Below are 27,157 nucleotides of genomic sequence, written 5' to 3'. Positions count from 1 at the left end.
TCTTGTTCATCCTGCTTTCAGTCCAGTAACAGACAAAAAGCCTCATAAAATTATGCTGTGTCATACATTTATATAGCCTGTGTATCTGTGTTTATTTAAAATAACTATAGTTGTAGCGCTCTGTCCATCTGATAAATATTGCTTTTTTTTAGCATGTTATCATGTTAGCTCATGATAAATAATACTCATAATAATATTATTTGGGTACAAATTCCACTTCACTTGGATTAGCCAAATACAGTTGATAAAGTCAGTTTCAATACTTGTTTCAGTCCTTGTGTCCGAAATAATAGGATCTGTTGAACTGTTATTGTGTCACACATCATTACAGTCCATCTGACAGCAGATAAATTCAATAGTCAGATGGTGAGAGCCATGGCACTGCCCCTAGATATTGGTCTGATGTACAAACATGCAAATGAGCGAATGAGTGATGAGGTGTGGTGAGACTGCTGTTAAAAGGCAGAGTGAATCTGCTCGTGTTACTAAGGAGTAGAGTAACATGGTCACTCTTGAACCCCCCCCCCCCCATAGCGAGATGCTGTACTGGCTTCACACAGTACCCCCCCAACACACCCTCCCCTTTTCACTCTTTCCACTCTGCCTGCCAAACAACACAGAGACGAATTCGACCAGGTCCCCAGCAGAGGGGGCGGGGGGTGGGTTGGTTCAACACAATTCGCAATACCTCTGAGCTTTGGGGAACATGACATAGCTACAAACCAACAAGTGCGCTGTGCCCATGTTGACACCTTTGCACGCGCCGGCATTCCGATAGGTCTGAAAATCAAATCAAGTGCCAGGGTAACATTTCCCCCAGGAGGCCTTACTTACTGAAACATGACCTGTGCTCTCTGACACACATTCACATGACATTACCTGTCTCACCAGATCACCTTTCTGAAAGGTTCAAAACTGCAGTTCAACTGTGTTGTGTTTCCAGCTTGTAAATTAGGCTCCCTCAAAACATTTTTTGCTGTTGTTTAGGCTGGAATGTCCTACCCACAAGTCACTGAAACATCTTTTTTTTTACATGGGATCCATATTCATTTGTGCAGGCATCTGTTTATATGAATTAATACAATCTTTTGTTAATAAAATGGCTTTATAGGTTTCAAATTGTGATTCTTTGAATTTTCATCATATTCTAGCAACCCTACACCTATTACTATTTTGTTGTAATATGTATTATGTTGTAATATAACATTATTATTCAATTTTATTTTATTAATTTCAGAAACGAATATGCATAGGAACTGTTAGTCCCTCGACAAAAGCTGAAATGGACTAAGGGCTGAAACATTGCCTCACATAAAGAATAACCAACAGTCATGCATTTGCTTCAAGGGTGGATCAGACAACTGAAGAAAAAAAATCTCCCAGTCATGATCTCAAAACTGATCTTCAATGTCATAATCCTTCCTATTTCTGTGCACTGAGAAGGAGAACCAATGCAGCTCAATGATTGTAAAGACATTGAACATGTATGTTCAAATCTGAAATTTGGGAAGGCATTTTATTCAACCACTGATAATTGTTGAAGCAACACCACAAAGGTCTATTTGAAAAAGCTTTCATATTAAATTTATTTTCTTAAATTAACGTTTTCTGCATATATATCCATGTAACCAGAAAACTGAAAAAAAACCTTTGACAAATATAAAGCATTTCTGCTGTTAGTATACATACACTTATCACAAACATACATAGAAAAGGAAGCAGGTAATATTTGTGAAACTACAAGCTGTTAGAGTGCACTCGAGTGCTCATAGCTGCTTGTGTTTTTTTTTGTCACATTTTGTAATTTGCGACTTTGAAAAGCCACTGAAGGTTCTTTAGAAAAAAAAAAACAACAACAAATAATATACAAATGCATATTCTTCCCGTGGAGAATACAGAATTCATAAGGCAACACTTGTAACATTAACAGTAGCTTTACCCATTGTGTTTTGTCCCATATTTACATGAGTGACTTGTCACATGTGGCCGCTTGAAATTGCTGCTTGAACACAGATTGTCCAGGACACATGGTCTCTAACACTGCGCTGGCAGCAGAGCACCAATGGGATTTTTTTATTTTTATGTTTTGTGCTATTCGTATTTAATATACTGTGGTTGCAGTATCATTGAATGGCACAGAGTCTTCCATGAGGTTCTCTCAGTAAGGCACTAAGTACAGATGGCTGTGACGGTGCCGTTACACTGTGACGCTGTGAACTCTGTATGACTTTAAACAGAGGAACTTGATCCTTGTAGCAGTGTGTTCAGCGATGGAGCTTTTCTATCCAGCAGCTACTTACTGTGTTACAGGGAACCGACTGTGTATTGCGGCACCTCATTGGGATGGAGAGTATGCTTATTTTCCACCAACAGAGTTAGTAACCCTTCACTCCTTGTAAAACAGGCCCCTTTTGGTCCTTGACCTTTTCTGTCTGTATGCTTATGGTATGATAAGAGACACTGCCCCTGACGCATTGTTCACATCTTGGACGGAGAGCAGGACTTTGTTTGATAATGAAATATGGGACTGACCACTTGGCCACTGGTAAAACGAAAGAGACTCCTCAACAGCTCGTTCTTAGGATCTCAATATGTGCTACCTGTGCATCAACTGGCAATGAATGACCTGGGACAGAGGAGCCCTATCACCCCTCTCTTGTGTGCTTTAATACTGCATACCATTCAGAGGTATGGTCCTGCCCTTTGATGGGTGCTGGTCATGCTGTGTGTTCTTTGATTTCCCTCTTCCAGCATTCCTCAATGTGTGCAGATATTTACCATTCTTGCACAGCTGTAAAGCCAACACAAAAACCCCAAAAACAAACAAAAATACATAAAACTGGATGAGTAAATGTTCAAGTTGATAAACATTCTTCTCTCCATTTGTATCATCACGAATAATCCGCAGAAGAGAAAGAAAAAAATGTTAACATTAATGTCCATCACTATGGCTTGCAGTGACAAAAAGTATGTGACTTTTTAAATGAGAAGGTGAGGGAAAAAGATGTTTCAGTTGTCTCTCTAGAATCATTTTGTCTGGCAACAGAACAAGCTGCCCATTAGGCGGTGCATCACAAAGAGGCAGGACAAGCTAGGTGAGGGTGTCTGTGTGTTTCACAGATTTATATCCTGATTTTCCCTAAGGCTATGGAAACAAGGTTCCATTTTACATCTTTAATGTTTTTTTTCTTAGCGCCATCTGCGAGTTGAACCTTTCCCCTTGTTCTCATCATATTTCAGAAAGGCAGGGTATCCATGAAGATTTTATCCACAATGGGGGGAGGTGGGACTAGATCCTCCAGCTTCAGGTAGAAGATGCGCTGCAGGCCCTGGGTACACAGTGTCCGCAGCTCCGGGAGCTTCCCCAGGAGCCGCGACAGGTAGTTGGGCCTGCTGGGGTCGCTGCTGTTGCTAGTGACATGGTCTTTGAGGCAGGCGATTAGCCGGTTCTGGAACTCTTCCACCCGCTTTGGCTCCTTGAGGCCATGGCGATCTGAGGAAAGGTGGGGGAGAGACGGACATGGCTTAGGGGGAGAAGGAAGCTTTTCCGGAAGGAGTGCTAGAAGCACACTTCCCTCAAGAACTTGTGCATGCAACCAGGGACACTAGCCAAGGACTTTTCAGGTAGATATTGCATTTCATTACATTGGCTTAGACACTCTTATTCAGGACGACTTATACAGATTGCATATTATCCATTTATACTGCTGGATATTCACTGAGGCAAGTCAAGTTAAGGTCTTTGCCCAATGGAACAACAGCAGTAGTACAAGTGAGAATCAAACCAGCAACTACACTGCTGCCCTAGATGTCACTTGCATTAGTTCCTTGAGCAACCCTTTGCTGTTTGTTCCAAACAGGCTATTTCTTTTAACCACATCAAATGATAGTTATGTATTATGTATAAGGTTTGTTTATGTAAAAGTAAAATATAGAGTTAGTTGTATATATCATAAAGCTATGATATCTCAAACTACTTAATACCCCACTTTAGAGGGCATAGTAATCGGAATGCCAATTGGAGTTTAACCATAAATATAACGCTGACAACAGCTGCAAATAATTAGCCGTTAAGTGATTGGCATGAGGGACTCTCAGCATAACCATGTAACGAACCATTTGGAGTGCTTTGCAGTGGAAAGTCAACAGCTTCTGTTGGTCTAAATAAGTTACACAGCTGAAATGGACCCACTTACCTGCAATGATGACAAGGGCTGCAAGGCAGGAGAAGGAGGACACGTCGAGGTTCATGCGGTGGAGGCTCTGCGAGAAGTCCATGATGGAGTCAATCCAGTCACCAAAACCTCGCACGCACTGCATGCGGTGGAGCACCACACCATTGCAGAAGATCAGCTTGTCCTTCTCAGGGTTCGACCTGCGCACAAGCAACACATGGTCCAAATTTCACCATGGAGTGATGTTACCTTGAAAATCATAATTTGCCCCATTCTGCCAGGAAAGCGAATGTATTTCTTCTTTTTGCTTGATTGCACAGAACCGTCAGAAGGTAGGTGGCAAAAGGCAGAAAAAGGACAGGATGGAGTGTTTGGTCCCGGTGGACTGAGTGGGAGGACACACCCTCAGTCATACCTGTATGCTAGCCGAAGGATGAACAGCTCCACGAAAGCGGACTCTAGGAGCAGCTCCTGGTCTTCATGGCAGAAGGCGGTGAAGCCCGGGATTGTCTCTGCCCACTTGCGGATCACATCCATCGTGCCTGTCAGAAGGTCGTAGAATTGCTGGATGTCGCTGGCATCCTCCTTCTCTGATAGGCTGGTCACGGTCTCCTGGTACTGGAGTTTAAGCAGAGCAGGGTAAGTGATGCATTGCGTCACATATGCCAGATGGGGGGTGGAAGGCATGCAACTGCAGACCCTGCTTCAAATATTTCAGATTAAGCCATGATAATCGGTCCCCCCCTGGCCTGGGTCCTCACCTTGGAGTAGTCCAGCTTCCCCATGGAAGGGTTGGAGTCAATGTGTGCCCTGACAAGGGAGGCAATGATATTGACTGGGGGAGCTGCTGATCCAGCGTCCTGCACATTCTTAGGCTTGGAGGGCAAGCGACCCCTACGACCTTTCAGGCTGTCTGTTCGCACAACTGCAAGGAAAGAGGAAAGGGAGGAAATAAAGCTGGTCTTAGGACAGTGGTGAGTAGTGATGTATTGGTCGCGAACGAGTCGGCTCTATGAGCCGGCTCCTTTATGAGAACGATGGGAGCTGGCTCCTGTCTGAGAGCCGATTTCTTATTTTTTCTTTTTTTTGTTGTTAATTAATACAAGACAGAATAATAGGATGATCTTTTCGCCACACTACTTGGCCACAGGTACTCCATGCACTGACTGAATGTTAGAATTGTAACATACATTTATGCAGGAGGACCAGATGCACTGTGTTTAGTGTTTGTAGCAAAACGCTAATATACAACGTGCAATATAACTAAAATGTTCAATACACATGTGGAACAGTGTTTGATGTTTTTACATGAATGTTTTTATACCAAACATAATGTAAAATAATGGTATTCTGGAAATTATAAGGTTTAGTATAATTACATTGAATAATTTAAGTGATGTACGTGCACGCATACCAATCATAGCTCAAAACATTGCTAAATTTGGCTGAATTATAAAAGCCAGAAATGATACTAAATGAAGAGCCGTTTGGGAGCTGAAAGAGCCAGCCCTTATTGCTGAGCTGAGCCAAATGATCCGGCTCACTAAAAAGAGCCGGAATTCCCATCACTAGTGGTGAGACATTAAGTGCTTTCCCACTTGGGGCCATGGGAGTTCCTAGTGTTACTCCCTAAATGAGAGACTGGACCACTGATACCACACCAGATCCCACCACCAATCTGAAGAGTTCCCATCCCAGTGTAAGCTGAACATAGAAGCTTACTGTAATCAGAACATCTCCAAGATGGAATCAGGACTGATACATACACAACACAACTGCTAGAACAAATCACCTAGCCTCTGCAACAAAATGCCATTTGAAATGCTTTTTTTCTCTGAAAGATGTATGTCTTCACTTGAACCTAAGTAATCATTAACATCTTTTGTGGCAAATAACATGACATTTACAGCTATGCAAGTCCTCAAACTGAAAAATGGAGTACCATCCAAAGCTGTCCTTGTACTTGAAATATGATGCGGGATGGGCAGATTGCCAGGATCGGATGAAAAGTAGAATTTATGGATGTCATTCACACAAGTATTTAATGTTACTGGTGAAGATATACAGCTAGCCAGACATGCAAGAGGTGATCATTACAGCTTGCTAGTAAGAAAACAGCTGTGAAAGCTGGACCTGCCATCTTCTGTTACCCCCTTTCAACATGAGAAACTGCTGTTTTTAATAACGTTGTTAGTGAGCTGTCAAACTTCTGTCACGCAAACTTAGTTATTGCCTAATCAGTGAAAACAAGATGCACTGTAGTGCCAGGTCAACATGTCCAAACCACTTTATTGCCAACATTCATATTCACAACATGAGCTGTGGTTTACTGTTCTGTTCAGATACAGCATACCACTGCATTATTGTAGGCTAAAAATTCTACCCTTGGCATCGCTTCTCCCTCAGAAGCAGTAAGGCCACAGGTGAGGTAAGCCCTACTCAAGGCCTCGCAGCGCTCTGAAAAAGAGTATGGCAAAAGTAGGTAGACCAGTAAAGCTAGCTCCTCTTAGTTGGGGGTCCAGCATCGGACAAGGGGCTGCAGAGTATTTATACATGTTATGCTTAAAGCACTGAAACATGCTGACTTTGGACACTGCCGACCTCACCTTCTTTCACCATCCCCACAGCTAGGCACTTCTGGAAACGGCAGAACTGGCACCGGTTCCGCCGCCGTTTGTCCACTGGGCAGTCTTTGTTTGCCAGGCACACGTATTTAGCATTTTTCTGTACAGTTCTCTGAAAAAAACCCACAAAAGTTCCATTTCAAATCCTCAACTGAGATGTGCCGCTGGCATTCTGCTACTTGAACAGCTTGTCAGGAGGCTGTGCCATAGAGAGGACAGGGGGAAAAGTTCAGAACACCAGTGAATCCTTTCATTCATAGATCAACCTGAAGTAGTATTTATGGATCTATATATACACAAACCATTTCCTGGACATATGCCAGGCCAGAACAAGCAAATCTGCTGTGGAATGGGTAAACCTTGGATCAGGGATCTCTCATGACTGACCTTGAAAAACCCTTTGCATCCCTCACAGGTGCGCACCCCGTAGTGCTGGCAGGAGGCATTGTCCCCACACACCGCACAGCGGCCCTCACCAGCCCCTGGGGTTCGTACTTTGGGCGACGTCAAGGGCCCCTCCACCAGTGTGGGACTGTCCAGGGGCTCCTGGTCCAGGCTCAGTGGGGCAAAGTGCAAGGGTGAGGAGTGCTGCCGACTCTGGCCGTAGCCGTTCTGCTCCATCAACTGGGGCTGCTGAGATCCCAGCGGGGACTGCTGCTCCACTGTGGGGCTGAAGGTGAAGAAGGAGGGCGGCTGGGGAAGGGCCGACTTTTCGGGTGCCCAGCACCCAGGACCAGGGGAGTAAGGGCTAAAAGGAGACTCCCAGGCGGATGCAGGCTGTGTTTGGAATCCAGGGGTGGAGGGGGACGGTGCCGAGACAGGGCTGCCATAGTAGTCTGAACCACAGGAGGATAGCGTCTCATCCAGGTAGCTCAGGGCAAATGTACCTGGATAGCAGCCGTATACCTGGAAGTCATCCTGCTCGAAGGGTGACTGCTGGCCTGAGCTGGTGCCAGCGGAGGTGGGTGCGGTGGAAGTTGCAATCTGGCAGGAGTATGTATCAAACTCTCCACTGTAGCCGCCCACTAGTGTGTTAATGCTGGGGAGGGAGGGGGCAGGCAGCTGGTCCCGCTGACTACTGATGTCCATGGCCAACTTGGCGGTGTGGTCGAGGCTCAGGAATTCAGTGTTGTAGTAGCTGTTGTCATAGGGCAGAGTTCCATACTGAGTTTGAACACAGGGCATTTCTGTGGGACAAGGGGAAACAACCACAGTGTATGAATATGGTGGTATAAGAAGTGCATGAGGAAGGACATTTGAGTCAATGGCAGAGGCCCTCAGGAGACACCTCCCAGACTGCTTAGTAGGCTTGCCAAAGCTGATGGCATACTTGAGGTGAAAGTCAGACTAAATGCGATAGGTGTCAGGAGAAAAATGCCCTCTGAACATGAAATTGGCTACCAAAGCTGGAGGTAGGCCAAAAAAACAACCAGAAAAAAACTCTCCCAAACCTTTTGAAAGATACGCCCTTGGAGCTTCTCATTGGACAGGCAATTCGGTAACCAAACCAAAGTCAGTTACCCTGGGGAATGATCTGTTCCCTGGCAGGGGCCTCCTTGTATGACTGTTCCGGATTTGAGAGGGCGGGTGAGAGAACGGGGAGAGCCTGCAGCAAAAACCAGTGGCTTAAGCTGCAATACATCGGCCTTGCTCAAATCCTCTGAGTCAACAGCACCACAGGAACATGGCAGTTGGAAGCATCACCTTTAATACCTCTAACCCATTTCTCCTGAGGCACCGGGAGGAACCCCTCTTTCCTCCACACTCCTGTAGTTTACAGATGGGAGGTGGGGTGGGGGAGGATTTAGTTCCCCTTACAGATTCTGAGAAAGCTTGGAAAGTCAGCAGTCTGGTGGCAGATAGTCTTGCCACAGGATATTGCATTACCAGCTTATAAAGCTTCAAACACCCCACACTTATAAACACGGTGCAGGCCCCTTTGAAGGTTGGCAGCACTAAGAGGGGTCCACCAGACTGTTTCAGATTTTCAGATTCAGATAGGGCTGAGTGCCAAATCAAATGAGCATGGTGACAGAGGCAGGAGGGGTGAAGGTGTAATAATTGGGGGGGGTCTTTTTGGCCGAAAAGCACATAAAACACAAAATGCTGACAGCAGAGCTGAATCAAAATATTTCAGAATCAAAATGATCAGATATTGAGCCACATAGGTCCTTTCTGTCCACATAAGTCTATCTGTCATTGTCATTTTCTCAGGAAGCTTTGCCTTTTTCTGCGCCCCGCCTCCCTCCTGTTTTAGTCTAGTCAAATCCAACCTCTCTTTCTTGTTTTAGTTTTCTTTGAATCCTCACCATTACACTAGAATGAGATGAGACTGAAAACTGACACACATCCTTTTAAAAAAAATGTGTACATAGTAGGTGGATTATGTCTCATATGAAAACAGCAGCAAATACTGTGACTTAGGTGTAATTAAAAATAAAATTTCTAAAATGAAAACTGACTTTTACGACTGAATCTCTCAAAATGACCACCACTTTACGCAAGCCTGCAAACCTCATTGGACCCATGTGACCACCATGATATTAGTAATTAGGCAGGAGAACACAATGTACTCAGAATTTGAAAAATCTGTGAGAGCCTCCACTTATTTTTAGTCCTGTATAAATGGGGCTTTATGTGCGTCCCACATACAATAGACCTTTGTATGATCTGGTGACCTTCCTGTGTCAGATAGTGAGATGAGAGGAGGCCATTAAGATATGCTCACATTCACAACTTCTCTGCTCTAACGCATTGTTGTGGTACACCAAGGTAGCCTGGTATAAGAATGGCTTTCCAGTGAAACAAGAGACAAAAAAAAGGAAAAAAAAGACTGAGGCAACAGCATTATGCTGTTGAAAGTTGCTGGCCAGTCTTAGTAGAGATTAACACCTACACATGAGAGAATCTCATAGCCAAATACACTTTCACTCCCCTTTCCTTATTGCTCAGTTTTGGTTCCTGTCCAGGTTTTCAGTGTCTCCTCTGAACCTCTTACATAGTCCCTCGATCGCTTTTAGCACACAATTTGACGACAGTAACCCTACACCAGCTGCAAACTAAACCAAGAAACAACCTTGACCTATGAGGTGTAACACAGACGTTGTGATTTGACCTATGAACTCCTTATGCACATGCACACTATAGCCGGAATGCATTAGAGACAACAAACGATTGTGCGTCTTGCAGGACCTCATTGCTTTGGTCCCTTCACCTCTTGTTGGAACCAGCAGTCACTCTAAAAAAGTGTCCATACTTACATTTGAGCCAAGGAGAACTGTTTCAACTGTCCAAAGGGGTGCACCACCGGCTCTTATTAGCCGTGATCAAAGCTAAATTCACACACTTTTGACAAAGTCTCTTCCACGTTTAGGTAACTACCAAATTAATTAAAATACAAACACCACATTTATCAAATAAATGAAAAATACACGTTTTACGTACCACCTCTTCACTGCACCGGTCACCGACTATTATAATAATAATCAAGGCTTTGGCCAAGATCTATTATGTGTAATTATGTAAGAAAGCTAACAAACATGTTGGTTTTCAGACTACAGTTGAAAAGAAAATCGTGTACTTGACATGCAGTAAATAAAGGAGACGCGATCATCTAAGCAAATAGCCATAAGCAGACATGCCCTGTGGCTGTTAGCTGTCCGTTTCGTTCTCACCCAAAGAGTCTTGATTTAAATCTGCAGTTCCGTTTTTTAAAGGATAACGTCTAGATTAACTTACTTTTAGATCCTTCGATGCACGTCTAGGTCTTTGAACAGGCAACGTATAATGTAGCTACATAACATAAACCATTACACGAGACGTTGACCTAAACAGTCGCTCTATTAAAATTAGTTAAAACGCACACACGTTATCAGTTTTCCCGAACATCATCATTTGCATGCGAAATTTTCCGTTTGCAAAGTTTCAGTACATGCTACTTCATCTTTCACTGGGATTTATACACTTTGTGAAATACGAACCCATTCTCATTCTCCGTAGCAGGTGCATCGGTCAATCGCGCTCTGTTGAACTTCCAGCTGTATGGCCGGTTACAGTCAGTCAATCATAAAACTTAATTGCCATTATTGAGAAACAACTCCACCACACGTTTTTTTGATAAAAGGTGGTGATTGATAGTCTTTGTTTATGAAGTGTTTCATTATCAATCCAAACACTGTAGAAAAAAAAATGAAAAGAACAGGTTTGGGGAGTTAGCAAAAATGTTGAAATGTTTCATAGTTCTAGGTTTAATTCTCTAGTCTCATCGTTCATTGCTTCTTCTATTTAAATAGTAAATTCTCCCTCGTTATGGACACACCCCCTTGGGTGACAGTAAGTTTAGAGACTGTATCCACTAACAGCAGCATTAAAAACAGGAGCATGCACAAGTTACTTTTACCTACCTGCTTTTATATCCAGTTTAATAAGAATTTCAAGCAATTTGTCTGTATTCCATGTGATCAAAAGTATTTCTCTCTACCTTTCTGCCATCCTTTAGAACTCTTGTTGTAGCACCTTCCTCTGCTGCTTCAGTCATATTTATACAATTCGACTGTGCCGTTACGTCAAGAGGTATCCGCTCCTTGGCGTGCCAGTCTCCATATATGGTAATGGGGCGGAGAACTTTCCGGCTATGAACCAATGGTGTCCTTCTTAGACAAACGTCCTCGGGGCTGACGCACACACGGGATTCCATTGACGCAAACGCCAGCGGATTGTCTGATCTAAAATTAGCCCCCAAACGACAAGGCTACACGCGCGGGGCTATTACTGCCTGGAATGGACTAAAAATAGACGACGAGCGATGACATAAATAGCTAAAAGCGAAGAAAAAAATCTTCATATGTCAAATGAATAGCACAGTAATAGCAAGGAAGTATTTTTACATTACTACACGACGAGGATTCCCCAAATAACCAATTTGGTCGTGTTATCTAGCTGGCTTATATTTCAAAGCGGAACATACGGCAGGTTTCTGTGTAGCAAGCCATGTTAACTAGCGACCTACAGATTTTGATCGCTGCTGTATTGTTTTCCAAATCCCACACTTTATTGCCCCGCGGTAAATTAGTGTACAAATATCGGCAGTTGTCCTTCAAAGGATAGTTGGAAAGCTCGGAGTCTTTTGTTCCGTTGGGAGAACATTAATTAACACGGACCAGCAGAGGGAATATGACGTGATACCGCACCAGAGCCACGGTGTAGTGAGAATTCAGTTCAGAAACGTGTTTTTACGCAAAATTATAGGTTGTCTCGCTTTGGCGTTCTGTACCACGCAACCATACTGAGTCAGTGTGGTTCACACGCAAAACAAAGTCCATTTTGTGGCGGATCACTGATGTTTCTTACGTTTCCATCTAGAACCTTAAAAGGACCTGCTTATGGCTTTGATGGTTTAATGGTTTTGATAATGGTCTTGACTCGGCAAAGCACACGGCCGAGATCAGTGAGCCTACGTCAGTGACCGCCAAGGGCGTAATTTTGCATATGGATGGTAGGGACATGTCCCTACCAGTATTTGAGTGAACTCGTTCGCATTATCTTTGGAGTGAAGTCATACTACATAATTCCAATGTCCCCTCGGTTGTTGTGTCCCTACCAATGTTGAGACCAAAACTACGCCCTTGGTGACCGCATACTCCTACAGATCGGGTTTTTGTGGTTTGCTGTGAGCTAACGTGTCCAGGCTAGCGCTGGCTGGCAATGGCTTTGACTAGCTACTGTATGTGCTGCACCTTTTTTTTCTGGAACATCAAAGGCCGTCAAGTGGTGACTGATTTCCCGTACGGCGCTCTTAAGTCAGGATTTGTCAGTTTTAATATCGGAGATGTTACAATTTCTTCTAAAATATGTCATATATAACGTAGTAAAACCAATGATAATTTAATTGTTGGCCATAGAATTGCTTATCTGTTTTTGTGTAGTATATTGCAAAATAATGATAAAAAACATGTATATGTATTTAGCATTGCCAAACCTCCATCACACCTTGTGCAAATTCTACATGAATGTACTCATCACAACCAATTCTGTTTACTGTAAGTGGACTTTGTTTAAACTTAAAGGTACTTCTGCTTTAACTAACAGTAATTACATCAATGTACATGCCAATATGTGCACGCAATAAATTATGATGAATCAAATTCAGATGAATCAAATGTACATTTGCATGTATATCAGTGCATATTACTATGATATGACAATAATTGGTCTTTTTGCTATCAACATTTTAACCACCTAAATTGTCAAATATACTGCTTGTTAGCTTTACAACAAAATCATCTTTCATAAACAAAGGGTTTGCCAATTAAATAGGCACAGAGATGGTCCTAAATCTACTGGCATTCCCCACACAGATGGTGGTCAGGGCTCACTCTATTCTACAAGATTCACTCTACTGCTTAAACCTGCATCACAAGTTGCTGATTGTTGTAGTAATGACTTTACTCACTGTGTCTCAGCTCCTTGATTTTAAACCATAAGTTGAGAACAAGCATCCTGGTTGTGAGTTTTTTTTTTTTTTTACATTTTAGTATATAGATGACTTAACACTTGAGTGGTAGGTCCACTGGATAAAACTGTCAAAACCTGTTGCCTTCCTTCCTGTTGTCTTTTGACTGCATGGCCTAATGTACTTCATGCTTGACTGGCTGACTAAGGTACTCTTTGTGCCCCTGAGCTAATCAGGACGAACGCACTATGTGAAAGGAAAAAGCAGAACTACTCACAGAAGTTCTCTACATGTTTTCACTTTTACTCCGGTGAGGTTTTTACTCTCTATAAGGTGGGATGTGCTTTACCACAGCAAAATGTTTCCTCTTTGATTATTTTCAAATGAAGCATTACATGAGACCACAACCGACTGTCCAGCTATAGAGGGCCAATATGTGAGGGAACAGTGGTAGGAAGTCAACATCAGCATGCTATCTATATGGAAAGTGTGCTTTTGCATGGCACACACACACTCTGCCATACCCTAACCTAAGAAGTGCACTGTAAGAGCAGTTATTCAAATCTCTAATTCCTTGTTTGACTAAATGACTCCATAAAACATATTATAAAGTCAATATTTGGATATCTGGTGGTGTGCACAGGAAACCGATTGGAAAACATTACACATGACCATGCACATATTCACCACCGGGGACTTGTGAAGCTCAGGGTACTATTCTGACCCTACTGAGTCTCTGTGAACTTTGTAGCTCTGTCATTGCTAATTCTTTGGACAGATGAAGCTGCTCTGATTGAGAAAATATATGATACAGGACTGCACCTAAAAGTATAATACAAAAAATATCCACGCTATATCAGAGTTCGCTGTCTCCATATCTTGAGGATGGGGCGCAACTCTGGTCTCGCAGGTCACTCGAAGACTGATTTAACACTTGATTCAATCAAACCTCATACTGGCTTGTCCTAAACCCCACATGGCAGATTCAAGTACTTTAAAGTCCTCTGTTCTGTTGTATGTACAACGTCATGACTTATGCAATTGCATGACCACAGAGAAGTAATCAGGTTTGGAATTTAAACAAAGTTAGACCTGTCCCTGCCCCTGTGGACTGCCCTCCTCCATGTCCCCTCCCCCTCCTTTGTATAACATTGCTGTGCATCCAGCTGTAGGCACACATTTACTGATTGTGGAATGAGCATCCAGACAGCACATGTCTACTTTCCCATTACAGCAAAAGAAAGCAGTAATTCCACAACAAGTAGGGTTATCACTTCTTGGGGAACCCTTTCTCACAGTGAGTCATTTGCAGTTTTGCAAAAGCAAGGCTCTTCCATATTCCATGAAGGCATTCTATATGTGATGTATTCCCTGGTGGTGGGTTAAGTGCTCCCTGCTGTATTCCTCCCCTCTCCTTCTCCCTCTCTCTGTTTGCGCATGGCCGTACTGGTGAGGTTAATCTCACACTGCCAAAGCCAGCAGTGGCAGGGGCGTGGCCCCTCACAGAGCGCAGCAGCTGCCCTTGTTGACACGACACACCCCTGCAGGCGAAATCATCTCTTCTGTCCCTCTTTGGTCATTTTGAGGAACTTCACTCAAGTGCCAATGTGTTTCTAAGTCAAATCTCCTAACTGATACTCACAGACCCACAATGCACTGGCTGATTCCTGCTGGTTTGTCCCTCTTTTTTGGCATGAAATTTCTGTGTTCCAATTCCATTGCTGTTGTGCTTGATCTTCCATACACAACTACGCAAACTGTGTTCTGTGTATGTGCAAACATAGATTGTAAATACGTGTCTACACAAGCACACTGGTATATTTTAAGGAGAGCATGTGATACGTTACAGGGCTGCTGGTGCTTTAAACTTGAGATTCTCTAGGGAGAAGTCAGCTTTAGACCACGGCAAATGAAGAGTCCTCGTGAGTGGAACAGTTGCTTTCCTCGAAGTGTGTTTTCCGCACCTGCTTCAGATGGGATGCTGGGGGGTCCCTCTATCCCACTGCCTCCATTTGTGCTCTGCCAGAGCTGTCAGAGGTCCATCACATGCTGACCGCTCTCACCCCCAAATAGCCACACTCTCTTGATGAGATACACTTACAGCAATGAGGACAACATTGTTAAAAACAGCCTGTTGGGCTGGAGCCCTCTGCAATGTGGGATCGAGGCTCCCCTTGATATTAGTGAATGTGATGTGCACCTGCAGGGGTTCCCCGCCCCTGGCCCACTTGCCCTTTGCGTTGTTGCGGGCTAAGTTCAGGTGTTGAGATTACAGATGAGGTTCTCGGTCTCAGCTCCTCGGTAGAACATGAGCCAGCATACACTGCACCTGCTTACGTAAGCCATTACCCTGAACCAGAGCATGGGTGTTTCCCCTGGCACAGGAGGGGATGCTGTGTCAGCTTTCAAGGATTAACTATTTAACTCCTTTTCAAATACGGTGAAATGCAAAGCTCAGGTGAATCCTACAGGGGTTAGACAAGAGCAAGACCACCACCACCCCTGAAATTTGGCAGGGATGTGCTTGCATCTTGCAGACTTAAGAACATAAGAACAAAAGAACATATGATGATGAGAACAGGCCATTCGGCCCAACTAAGCTTGCCATTTCTTAATTAAAGAGTATCCAAAACTGCATCAAGTCTAGACTTGAACACAGCAAGGGTCTCTGCCTCAACTACATGACCTGGCAACCTATTCCATGTATTGATAACTCTTTGTGTAAAATAATATTTCCTTATATCAGTGCGGAACTTACTCTTAATTAGTTTCCATTTATGTCCTCTTGTTTTACAGACTGAACTCACCCTAAAGAATCTATTATAGTTAACCTTATTGATTCCTTTTATAAATTTAAATACCTCAATTAAATCACCCCTAAGCCTCCTCTCGCTTAGTCTAAATAGGTTAAGTAACTTGAGTCTTTCCTCATAGCGTTTATATTTCATGCCAGGAACTAATTTAGTTGCCCTTCTTTGAACCTTTTCTAGAGCTTCGGTATCTTTTTATAACCTCTTTAGATTTATACTCAATGCTTTTGGCTATATATCCCAGCATCCTGTTGGCCTTTTTTACTGCTACAGCACACTGCCTAGATCCTGTTAGGCTTGGGTCAACCATTACTCCCAAGTCCTTTTCAAATTGAGCACATTCTAGTTTTTTTCCCCCCATGAAGTAGTCTTGTCTAAGGTTCTTATTTCCCACATGCAAGACTTTACATTTATCTAAATTGAATGTCATCTGCCAGGTATCTGCCCACTTTTGGATGCTGTTTAGGTCCTCCTGTATTACCTTAGTTGATTCTACTTGCTGAAACATGAACGAAAGCTAGAGGCTGGCAACCTAGTGTCGTGTGCGTGCGTGTGTGTGTGTGTGTCTGTGTGTGTGTGTGAATACATTCAAATATATTAAGTCAGTTTTGGGTGTTTCATCCCTCTGTGAGCTGATGCAATGTTTGATCTAAGCAAGCCCATTGGCTCCGTAAACCCAAACTCATTGCCTCAATGAGGAAAAGGAACCAGCTGATGTTCTAGTCTTTTGTCATGCACATTTAAGATAATGTCTCCCACATTGCATAAAATAATGGAACCAAAACTTTGCTCTAAATATGCATGTCATACAACAAATTACTCCATTCGATTCGATTTTTAAAGTGGAATTTTATTAGCCCCCGTGAGCACGATGAATTTGAAACGGTCATATGATTATATGGTCAATATACTTAAATGATAAATATATTTAATATGTACACTTCATATGTACGCAAATATACTGAAAATGAAATGTGTTGTGTACGATGAAAAAAAACGTTCCTTTGGCGTTTTTAATAAACGAAAATCAGGTTACTACGTCTTCACTTGCCTGTTATAATAGCAATTCTGTAGCGAGTGCACTCGTAAGGCTTAACGCTCAGGAATCCACTTTTTTCATCCGTCCGCTATCGCAGCATTTCGGATTCCTTTCCTTTTCCCCTTTGTAGACGTTTTCAGGATTGGAATACTGCTCGAGTCTTCTAATCGTCTCTTTCATTTTCCAGGCCATACCGATCACGGGAAACCAGTCGAGCCACAACGCAGTAAAGGGTTTTCTTCTTTGCGTCTCACCGCGAAACATGATACGAGTCTCCGGCGTTTTTCCAGTTTGGTTACTTTCTTCTCTCGTGCAGTTCAGCGCTTTCCCTTCGCCAGCACCCCCGAGATGCTTGTCTCGCTCAGAACAACGGGGGCAAGTCTATCCGATGACGTAAATCAAGGTTCTCATTGACGTAGGTGGAATCCCTGGTTGTGACACAGCCCGGGCTGTGGGAAGGTCTATGTGTGAGAAGAAAAAGAGAAAGGGAGTTTCTAAAAATAGCCGCCCTGTGAGAATAACGTATTGTTTATATTACGTTTTTTAAGGTGGAGAGTATTCTTACAGTATTTTTACAGCGCCTTTTAATCGCATTACGAAATATTGTTAACTACAAACAAGAAACACAGACATAACGTTATGGCAAGGTAAACACGACTTTTTCTGCTTTATAATCTCTGATCTCCGCTTCCGATGCATTTGTCGGAAGTTGTCTACGAGGGTATGGCGAAGTTAAACTAACCGCAAACCCCATCGAACTGGGTCCAGCAGTCCAGGTTCATATCTCTGGAGGTCCTGCAGAGACTCTGGGAAAGGTTGGGGATGCATGGGCAGATGTGTAGTATCCACCTTCACTTGTTTTCTGATGACAGCTCCATTGGCTGTGGCATCACATGGGACAAACACTGGACACAAGACCAGAACCAAAAAACACAATAAAACTGAAGGACAAGCACACATTTGTACTCACCACACATGAGACTAAAAAAATGAGAAGGAAAAATCTTACAACAAAGAAAACATTGGTGGAGGTGGAGGAGATGTGTCCCTGACACTGAGAAGGACTGTGAGATCCTTGTGTAAAAGGAGAGAACTGTCAGGATTTCAGGGGGAAGGACAGAGGTGCAGACTAGGATGACAAACCAGGTGTTTATTTGAAGGAAATCCAAAATCAGTAGTAATAAGTCCAAGTCAAAACCAGAGAATCCAAAAACACAAGGCAAGTTCCAAAATCCAAAAAAACAGGCAGAATGTCAAAAACCAGAGCAAGCAAAAGACAAACAGGAACGAAACAAACAAATACACTGTGACAAACTGGCAGAGACACAGAGAAGATGGAGGGGTATTTATACACGGACTAGTGATTAGTAAACAGGGAACAGGCATGCAGGACGAGCTTCAGGTGATGGGTGTGGCAGCAGGGTAGATAGGTGGGACAGGAGGTGGGATGGTGGGCTGAACAAAAACAAAGGCACATGCATGCAAAAAACCAAACAAAAGACACACCCACACTGACAGACAGGAAAACAGAAACAATACAAGCAGGATATCTCGAGGAAGTACTGACAGCTACTTAAAAACAGATAGGCATCATCATCATAACCATCATCACTGGCTGGACCTGCACTCAGACCTAATTAGCATGTTCTTCAGTTAATCCCCTATTCATAAATGAGTACTGTCTACTGAAAAGCCACCTAACCCCAGAGTATTTACTTCCCTTCATTCAGGCACGAAAGGTGAAATCTGACAAGGACAGCAGTGACATCATCCCTCTGAGACCCTCTGGCCATGCCTCATCCTCTCTACAGTGGTTTCTCCTACCCTCGCGCTTGAAGGACCACGTGAGTGGGAACAGGTGCAGCCCTCCACAGGACCATCTCTACACTCCAACTGATGTCCTTCGACCACCACATCCATCATTTCTGTTACCACAGACTCTTGGGTCTGGGGAACAATTTTATCAGACTTTGTTTATCTGAAATGCCCTGCATATCAACTAAACCACTGCACTTTTTTTAATTGCTCTTTTTTCAGAAATCAGAACATGTAAAGCACATATGACTCCTTAACTGAGGACTTGAATATTTGGTTGCTAGTAGTGGAGCTTTGATATTTGTTATAATATAATCTTAGGATATAACAACAAAGCAGCACAAAAAACCCTAAGTGCCAAAATAAGGCAACAGATGGCGTAACTTTGGAACTATATGAAAGACTGCTCAAATTTCTAAGCAGCGTATGTGTGTGTTTGTGTGCACATTATTGTGCATTTATGTACTAAATATATGTTTACATTCAGTAAAAAATATAATTACCTACATATTTACCATGTAAATTAAATAGCTTTCTTGTGATCATTTAAGAATTTGCAACTTCAAATGATGTGTCAGATCATTCCCCAGATGAGTTTGAAAGTGGCAAGGTTATCTTTAGATTTAGACTGAGGAAAAGTGGAGTGAAAAAGGCTGATCCCAGCAACGTGCTGTAAGTGACCTGGAGGGAGCGACACGTTGTTCCTGAAGTGCTAGCTCATATTTTATGGGTTAAAGTCACGCAGGCGTCAGAGGCATGCGCTGGCAGCTGCTGCTGCCCGGGGCCTGTGCCAGAGGAGGTCCATCTGTCTGGCTAGCAGTGACCTGCCAGGCGTGTTTGTACGTCTCTGTGTGCAGACATGAGAGGAGGGCTTGGATTTCAGGGGCTTTTTTCCCCTCACACTGGGCACTGAGCATCCCCAGGGCTCCAGAGCGTTGACCCACTCTCCTTGTGCTCCCATGAAAACTGTGACCCGTGAGCCTGTACCCCTCCATGTACTCCTCCTTCATGCTCTGGTCCAGTGGGCTTGAAGAAGGTTGCCTTCCTGTGTGAGGGAGTGACAGGCAAATGTTGAGAGTGAAGAGGTTACTTGGTCAGATTTGTTTGTTTGCAGAACTGCATTAGCTTTCCTCCTTAGAAAAGCGTGCATTTTATGAAAAGTGGCTTGGTCTATATTGGGATGTATCATCACACCTGAATATGAACCATGAAACAGAGGGGGCAACGGCCAGATTGCATGCAGTTGGAAAACATTTCAAATGCACACCTTCTTAATTACTTGATATAAGAGCTTCTCTTCCATAATTTGAGTCCTGTGATCGCATGTTCATTGAATTCAATGAACTGTTGAATTCAGTGAATGTTCATTTTTAAGGAAAAGTATGAATACAGGGGACTCATGAGGGTAAAAGTTGTATACGTTTACCTCTATATTTAAGAGAATCAATGTTGGTATGATTTTACCAAACTCAACAAAAACATCGACAACAAATGTGGTATTATGATAGCGTTCAAGCTCACGTTTTGTGGCATTGAATTCCTAATACTGAGCACACTGGCGGACTCAGGCTGTTTGAAAGGCAGGGGCAAAAAAATAAAAAGGGCACCTACAGCACGACATGGGGCCCCACCAACGCGCAAAAAGCTATGATGCATCTTGTATGATGAAATAGTCCTCATCCTTGATTAAGATTAACATTATGTTATTAGGCGATCCAGATTAAAAGTATAACCACACCTCTATGATAAAAACACACAGGGAACTATAAACCTTTAAAATGTTTATTTCACAAACACCTCCGAAGTAAAACACAGAGGGAACTATTAACATTTGTTTCACAAACACACACACACACACACAGGCACTCCAACTGCTGATACAGAGGTTATGCATGAAGGTCAAGTTCTATCGGGAATGTGTTGCGAGAGAACTGAAAACATGAAAGTGCTGAACTGTTTCCCTAGGGCCATGCTGAGATTATCACAGACGTGATAATTCAATGAGAAAGCTACGATTTGGGATCTTAGTAATCAGGGAAGGGAGATGGTGGGTGGTGGAGTCATAGCTGAATTCTTCTTTTGGACATGTGTTTACATATGTCAATGACCTCATTATGGTAAAGCAGCAGAAGATCGGAGATCCTTCTTTCCCCACATCGGTTTCTGAGCTGGGTTTTGATCAGCTTCAGTTTAGAGAATGATCGCTCTACTGAAGCAGTTGTCACTGGGATTGTAGCATATGTTTTGAGGAGTATAGTCAGATTAGGGAAAACTGATTCCACATCACTGTGTTTAAGGCACCTTAGCACAGCTTTGACATCGCTGGATGGGAGAGCATATGATGAGTGGAATACCTTGAGTTCGGTGACAACATTTTCTTCCTCCACATCATGAAACTGGCACACATCTCTGACAGACAGGGCAACTGTGTCATTTGTCATGCCCTTCCAGTGACTTGAGATGGTAAGGTAGTGAAGACCTGATAAGATTGACCCAGTTGGTGTGTCATCCTTCCCCTTGAATCTCTGGTGTAGCTCCTGGGAAAGTATATCAAGAAAGGTAAAGAACACCTTTCCCCGGTAGTGCTCCTCCAAGTCTTGGGCTTGGTAGTCCTCCATAGCAGATTGGGAGCTATACTTGTACCTTTCAGGTACCTTCCTGCATCTGACTTGTCCAGGCATTTCATCTGGAACCTCAATGCCTGCTGCCTCTGCTTGCTCTTTTGCTTTTGAAAAAAGGATGTTGAACTCTTCATCCTTCCTCATTGCTTTCATTCTTTGTATGACTCCCTCCACAATGGTGTACGATGCTGACAAATCAAGGTCTTTTCTCTGAAGTGAAGCAGATGCAATGGCAGTCTCATTGAAGACGGGGGTGGTAATCTCCATGCATAGATTAAATTCAAAATCTATGCTACACAAGAGCATCCGGGCATCACCTGCTGCAGGGTCTGGTTGATCACTGTCAGCCATGTTCTGAAGCAGCTTCACCACGGCAGAAAGAACCTTCTTCAGGGATCTCAGAGCATCTTCTCTGCATGCCCACCATGTGTCAAACAAACTTTTCAGTTCACAGATTCTTTGGTCAGGGTACATGGACTGTTGCATTTTCACAAACGCAGTGTGGCGTTTTGGAGATCTGGCTACAAAAGTGTATAGACTCTCAACTAAATTGAAAAACCAAACAAAATGCTGGCTTGATTTTGCACTCTCCACCAAGACCAGGTTGAGACCGTGGGCGTGCCAGTGCACGTATAACACTTTTTCATTATGGTTCTGAATTCGCAACTGCAGACCCTTGTAGCTTCCGCTCATATTTGCGGCTCCTTCGTAGCCTTGGCCCCTGACGTCTTCCACTTTCAATCCATTCTCCTCAAGGAGTGTCATTACAACATTCTCCACTTCTTTTCCTGTTGTTCCGGTCACATCACAAACTTGTAAAAATCTCACCTTCATTTCCATCTGATGGACAAAGCGAACAACAAAGGACACTTGTTCGACATGGAAAACATCAGTTGTGTCATCCAAGAGAATGGAGAGTATTATTGACTCATCCATTTCTTTGAGAATGACTCTTCTGACATAGGTGGCAAGGGCCTTGATTATGTCATTCTGTGTCTTATAGGACAACAGCGACGTCTGTGGTTTTTTCTGTTGAGACTGGATGTGGTTGATGTCATCAAGGTGCATTTTGATGGTGGAGTCATATTTAGCAACTAGCTGAAGAAGTTCAAGGAAATTTCCTCTGTTCAAAGATGTACTACTTTCATTATGACCCCTGAACACAATACAATACAATATGATGTCTACCAGCCTTGTCATGATTTCCCTGTTTCGTTGTCGCTCCTGTTCTTTTTTGGCTTGGCCTTCTATGTCTGCCCTCCTGAAAGCTTCTTCCAGTGGTCTTTGTCTGAAGTTGCTCTATTTTACCATGCTTACCATATGTGCATCTGTTTGTTTATGTTCCTTAATTTTTTCTGTGCCTTTTTCCAGTTGTTAACTCTCACTGTTCTCCAGGTTATTTTATTATCATACTTTTCCTCTTTCAAGAAAAGTTGGCAACTAAAACAAAACATAGAATCACTTTCCGCAGAATATTCTAGCCAGGGATTACCTTGATACCACTCCCTGTAGAATGAATGTCTTTGGATAAGTTACAACTGGTTGACAAGGTCTAATCGAGCAACAGAACTCAACAAATCTCTCAGAGTGGTGGTCTATGCTGTGCTTTTGAACATGAGCTGGATCAGTGGGAAATTTTAATGACGACAGAAGAGCAGTATTCACGTTGCTGTGTCCTTTGAATCATTTCTCTCCCTAATATCATTTTCATCCTCGCTTTCCTTAACAACTCCATGACCATCATCATCTTCATCATCATCATCATCATCATCCCTCTCCCTGATATCATCAACATCATCATTTCTCTCTCTAATGTCTTCATTATCCTCTATCTGCCTTGCATCCCTTGGCTCTCTGATATCTCCATCATCACTGTCTATGCTATCTTTATCTAAGGTGGAGCAAATAACAATATTTGTATTATAATAATTGAATATAATTGTACTGTATATAATATGTACTGTATGTTATAATTGTATTACAAACGAGTATGTCATACAGCACTACCATTAGTCCTCTTGCCTTGATTGGAATTGACCCCCCTCAACATGACACAAAAAAGGTCTATGGTTGGTCAAGTTAAATGTTTAAATCACATTTTTCTGTCCAAAATGAGCAATCTTGACCATGTTACTAATACATATGCACCAGACTCTCAGTGATAAACCAAACTGTGGCTCTGCAAGACAAGCCAGTACATAGCTAGCAGTGAGAGGACTTACAAGCATACCTTTATCCTTATCTCCTCCCTCACTGTTGCAGCTTTGGACCCAGCCACTGGGCGAAATAGGCCTGTATCAGAGATATTTTGACTGGATACTTTTTATGACACGCAGCATATCCGGAGCATAATTGGTCCATATTTGCAATATGAGACGTATTGTAAATATCCAGAGTTATTCTCAGTCAAGACATGCTGTTTTCTGATATCATAACTGGATATGGAGAATCACAGGTCATGACATGCTGTGGCCTACCTCACGAATGCATGACATTTGGACAGTTTTTTAAAAAGTTTCAGTTAGTGCTGTGGTGGATGCCTCGTCGTCAGTCTTTGAACTTGCTACGGGAAAGGGAATTTTTCACGGAGTGCTTGGTAAGTGCTTACAGAGAGGATTTTAATGCCAGAATGTCATATATTTAAATGTTTAGAGATCTGCCATAACTTAAATGCTGTCTAGCTTGATAGATAACCTAACAGCAATGATGGTAAGCCTTAGGATAAAATAACAGAACTAACGTTAATGAGCTATTGGTATATTGCAGCTATACAGTAGCTAACAACATTTTCATTCGAGTTTAAGTCCTGTTTTTCTCTTTCTCTAACGTTCAAGCACATATGTGCCCCTATTTACTTGACTAGCTAACATTAGCTCGATATTGCTATCGATAGTACAGGCCTATATATACTAGCACTAGCAAGCTAAGTTTAGCTGTCGTTAGCAAGCCACTGGTATCTGTTAACCTGATATTTAATGTTAATGTTAGGGTCGTTTATTCTCCGTCTCAGATCCTTATCTGTTCCCTCAATATTTAGGGTGTCACTACATCACTTGTCTGTCATCCCTGTATTTTCTCATAGCAGCTGTATTTTAAATTAGATTGAACACAGTGTCTGTTACAATTACAGTGTGGTTTTATTTCGCTTTATTGAACATAACGTCTTGCCTTCTCCCTGTTCCATAGCTGTTTGCATTGCTCGGGTTTTCCCCCTGATCTCCTACACATTTTCAGGTAGCAACATGAATTTTACCGTATTTACAATCAAATGCAGTTTATCCTAGTAAAGATGCCTATCTTGAGTAAGTTTTATGTTTTTTTTGACTCTTGCAGCCATTCACAGTTTCGACGTCCACTGCCTCTCATCAGTTAGCTGTGGAACTGCGTCAGCTATTTTAAATTAGCTTGAACACTGCTTGTTACAGTTATAGTGTAGTTTTATTTCGCTTTATTGAACATAATGTCTCCTTGCCTTGTTCTGTTTCCATAGTTGTTTGAATTGCGCGGGTGTTCCCTCTGATCTCCTACACATTTTTCAGGTATGGAAACAACGTGAATTTTACAGTACTTATATTTAAATGCAGTTTATCCTCGTAAAGATGCTTATCTTGAGTAATTTTTTATTTTGTACTGCTGCAGCCATTCACAGGTTCGGCGTCCACTGCCTCTAACCGGTTAGCTGTGGAACTGCATCAGGTAGGCTAACTTTAATTCAAACAGAGAAAAATATCGATCTTACATGACCTTACTGTCTGTCCAACCTAGACCAGATGCAACTGAACTTATGACACATGTGCATAGCTACGTTAAGCTGCCGTTTCTTGTGTAGGCTACCTGAAACGTTTTGCCATGTTCATGACTTTTCGCATAAATAGCCTGGTTTTTAAACACTGCTTCTGTGTCCTTATCGTCGCAGCTCTCCAACAAAGCCAGTCAATGGGTGAAAGGATCAAGCCAGCTGGAGACCTTTTTTTCCAGAAGAGGGGGATGTCGTCAATGTTTCGCACTTTACAATAAACTTTTATGAAAAGGGACAATGAGAAGTTTTGTCACAGAAGAATAAAAAGCAAGGATAATATACAAAATTGTACTTTGTCATGTTTCATAACGCTTCATAATCTAGTAGGCACTTGCTGGCCGATCCGACTGTGTGAGGTAAGAAAATAATGTTAAGTAGACGTCAGTTTTTACGCTATGTTGCAATTGAGCATCAGACAGTAAGTTTCACGCAAGACTTGTCTAGATAGCCTAAATTAATACCTGAATTTCTTTGGAAGCATCTGTAAAGGTTATTATTAATGATGACACCAGGGTAAAACTGAAAGTAGCTACGTGGGGGTGGCATGGTAGCAAGGACCGAGGCTATACTGATGTGATTATCTCGTATATGGAGACGGATTTGCCCCGTACACAGTTCATATTATGGTGGTGTTCTGATGTAGATATGTAAGACATGATAAATATACGTTGAATATTTTGTCGATACTGTCCCATTCCGGAGTTAAGATATGGTCCGGATATGACAAATGAGACTAACGTATCCGGAGCATATCTGATATAATATGCCCGTAAACGTCTCATGTCAATGAATATATGATATTAAATATCCCCGGAAACAGACGCATTTCGCCCCAGTGGCAGCCTTTCAAAGAAAAGCTGCCTCTCGCAGCATTTTTCAGCTCCTTTTGTATGTGCTTCAGTTTTCTTTCTCTCCTTGGCATTCTGTAATCTTACGGTTAGAGGTGGGACCATGAACAGTGGTTGAGTGTTTTTTTGTGTGTAAACCTAGATTATTTAAAAATAGAGACAGGTCTGAAAATGATGACACTAATAAATACAAACAAATTGTATACATAAAAATATATAAATATTATAGCATATTATCATGTAAAAAGGCATGCATGTATCACATTATGTTTACTGAAAACAAAACATTACTGAGGACTTATAATACTAATTGAATTTAATACTTAAATCTCCAATTTCAAGAACTACTAGTCCCAGAATTCCTCTCCAGTCATACTGTTACATATTCTCGAAACCCAGTTCACCTACAACTAGAGGCAAAGAGCCGTCGAGCTAGTAGGGCAGGAGTCCGCTTTTAGTGTTCTAATTCAGTTTGTTTAGAACGTTCACACTCTGAGCTGTAGTCTTGTGAGCTATCCACCTTATTCCTAGCTCCCATGATACCTTGCGTGAATTATGGACGCGACTTCCGCTTTATTACACCACCGAACCGGAACCGGCGTTTGTGAGCGATAGCAAAATAACAAATCATAGGGATGGACCGATGGTGAAAGTCTGGCCCGATACTAATGTTTAAAATAACAATTTGGCCGATAGCCAATGTCGATATCGATGTTAAGAAAGACCTGGCGCACTTAGCTAACTAGCTAGCTAAAACACTCACTGCAGACTACCTAGCTAGCTAACTAACTATAGCCTAATGTTAATTTGGTAGCTAGCTAACGGTAGGCTACTAAAGTTGTCAGAACAGGTTGCTTGCAGTGTCTGTGGTAAAAGTTACTATTTGGTCAGAAGAGACGTGATGAGACCTTATTAGTTTGATAGCTAACTAGCTCTTAATAATATGACAGCTGAGCAAAGTGCGTGAGAGCCAAA

At 42.5% G+C, this 27,157-nt stretch overlaps 1 protein-coding gene and 1 long non-coding RNA gene across 4 annotated transcripts; one reads left to right on the top strand and one right to left on the bottom strand.

Annotated features, from left to right (window-relative positions):
- Positions 1–1,781: 1,781 nt before the first annotated feature.
- On the bottom strand, positions 1,782–11,320 carry LOC118778796 (nuclear receptor subfamily 4 group A member 1-like). Of its 3 annotated transcripts, none has more exons than XM_036530519.1 (8): positions 11,203–11,320; positions 10,780–10,973; positions 7,187–7,986; positions 6,782–6,911; positions 4,937–5,100; positions 4,591–4,793; positions 4,197–4,375; positions 1,782–3,493 (listed from the first exon to the last, which is right to left on the bottom strand). In XM_036530519.1, the coding sequence occupies exons 2-8, from the start codon at positions 10,805–10,807 to the stop codon at positions 3,237–3,239; spliced, it is 1,761 nt and encodes a 586-aa protein (XP_036386412.1). In that variant the 5' UTR covers positions 10,808–10,973; positions 11,203–11,320; the 3' UTR covers positions 1,782–3,236. The 3 variants fall into 3 exon arrangements, with proteins under 3 accessions (XP_036386412.1, XP_036386413.1, XP_036386414.1); XM_036530520.1 differs by having other exon boundaries at positions 11,280–11,294; XM_036530521.1 differs by lacking the exon at positions 10,780–10,973.
- A 12,723-nt stretch (positions 11,321–24,043) lies between these two features.
- Positions 24,044–25,564, top strand: LOC118778713. Its single transcript, XR_005005015.1, has 5 exons — positions 24,044–24,131; positions 24,722–24,769; positions 25,026–25,074; positions 25,175–25,231; positions 25,452–25,564. It is a non-coding gene; the product is annotated as an uncharacterized LOC118778713 (long non-coding RNA).
- Positions 25,565–27,157: the final 1,593 nt, after the last annotated feature.

This window comes from Megalops cyprinoides, chromosome 6 (assembly GCF_013368585.1).
Source record: "Megalops cyprinoides isolate fMegCyp1 chromosome 6, fMegCyp1.pri, whole genome shotgun sequence".
Classification (NCBI taxonomy): Eukaryota; Metazoa; Chordata; class Actinopteri; order Elopiformes; family Megalopidae; genus Megalops; species Megalops cyprinoides.
The sequence above is the reverse complement of the archived record's forward strand: the minus strand, read 5'-3'. Positions and strand labels throughout refer to the sequence as shown.

Bases quoted from the DNA above. Each gene is read 5' to 3' on its own strand.
- LOC118778796 (XM_036530519.1), bottom strand. From the start codon at position 10,807: ATGCACCTGCTACGGAGAATGAGAATGG. The intron at 7,987-10,779 runs GTTCGTATTTCA...CTTGTCCCACAG, and splicing joins GCTACGGAGAATGAGAATGG to AAATGCCCTGTGTTCAAACT. The intron at 4,794-4,936 runs GTGAGGACCCAG...CTTAAACTCCAG, and splicing joins GGAAGCTGGACTACTCCAAG to TACCAGGAGACCGTGACCAG.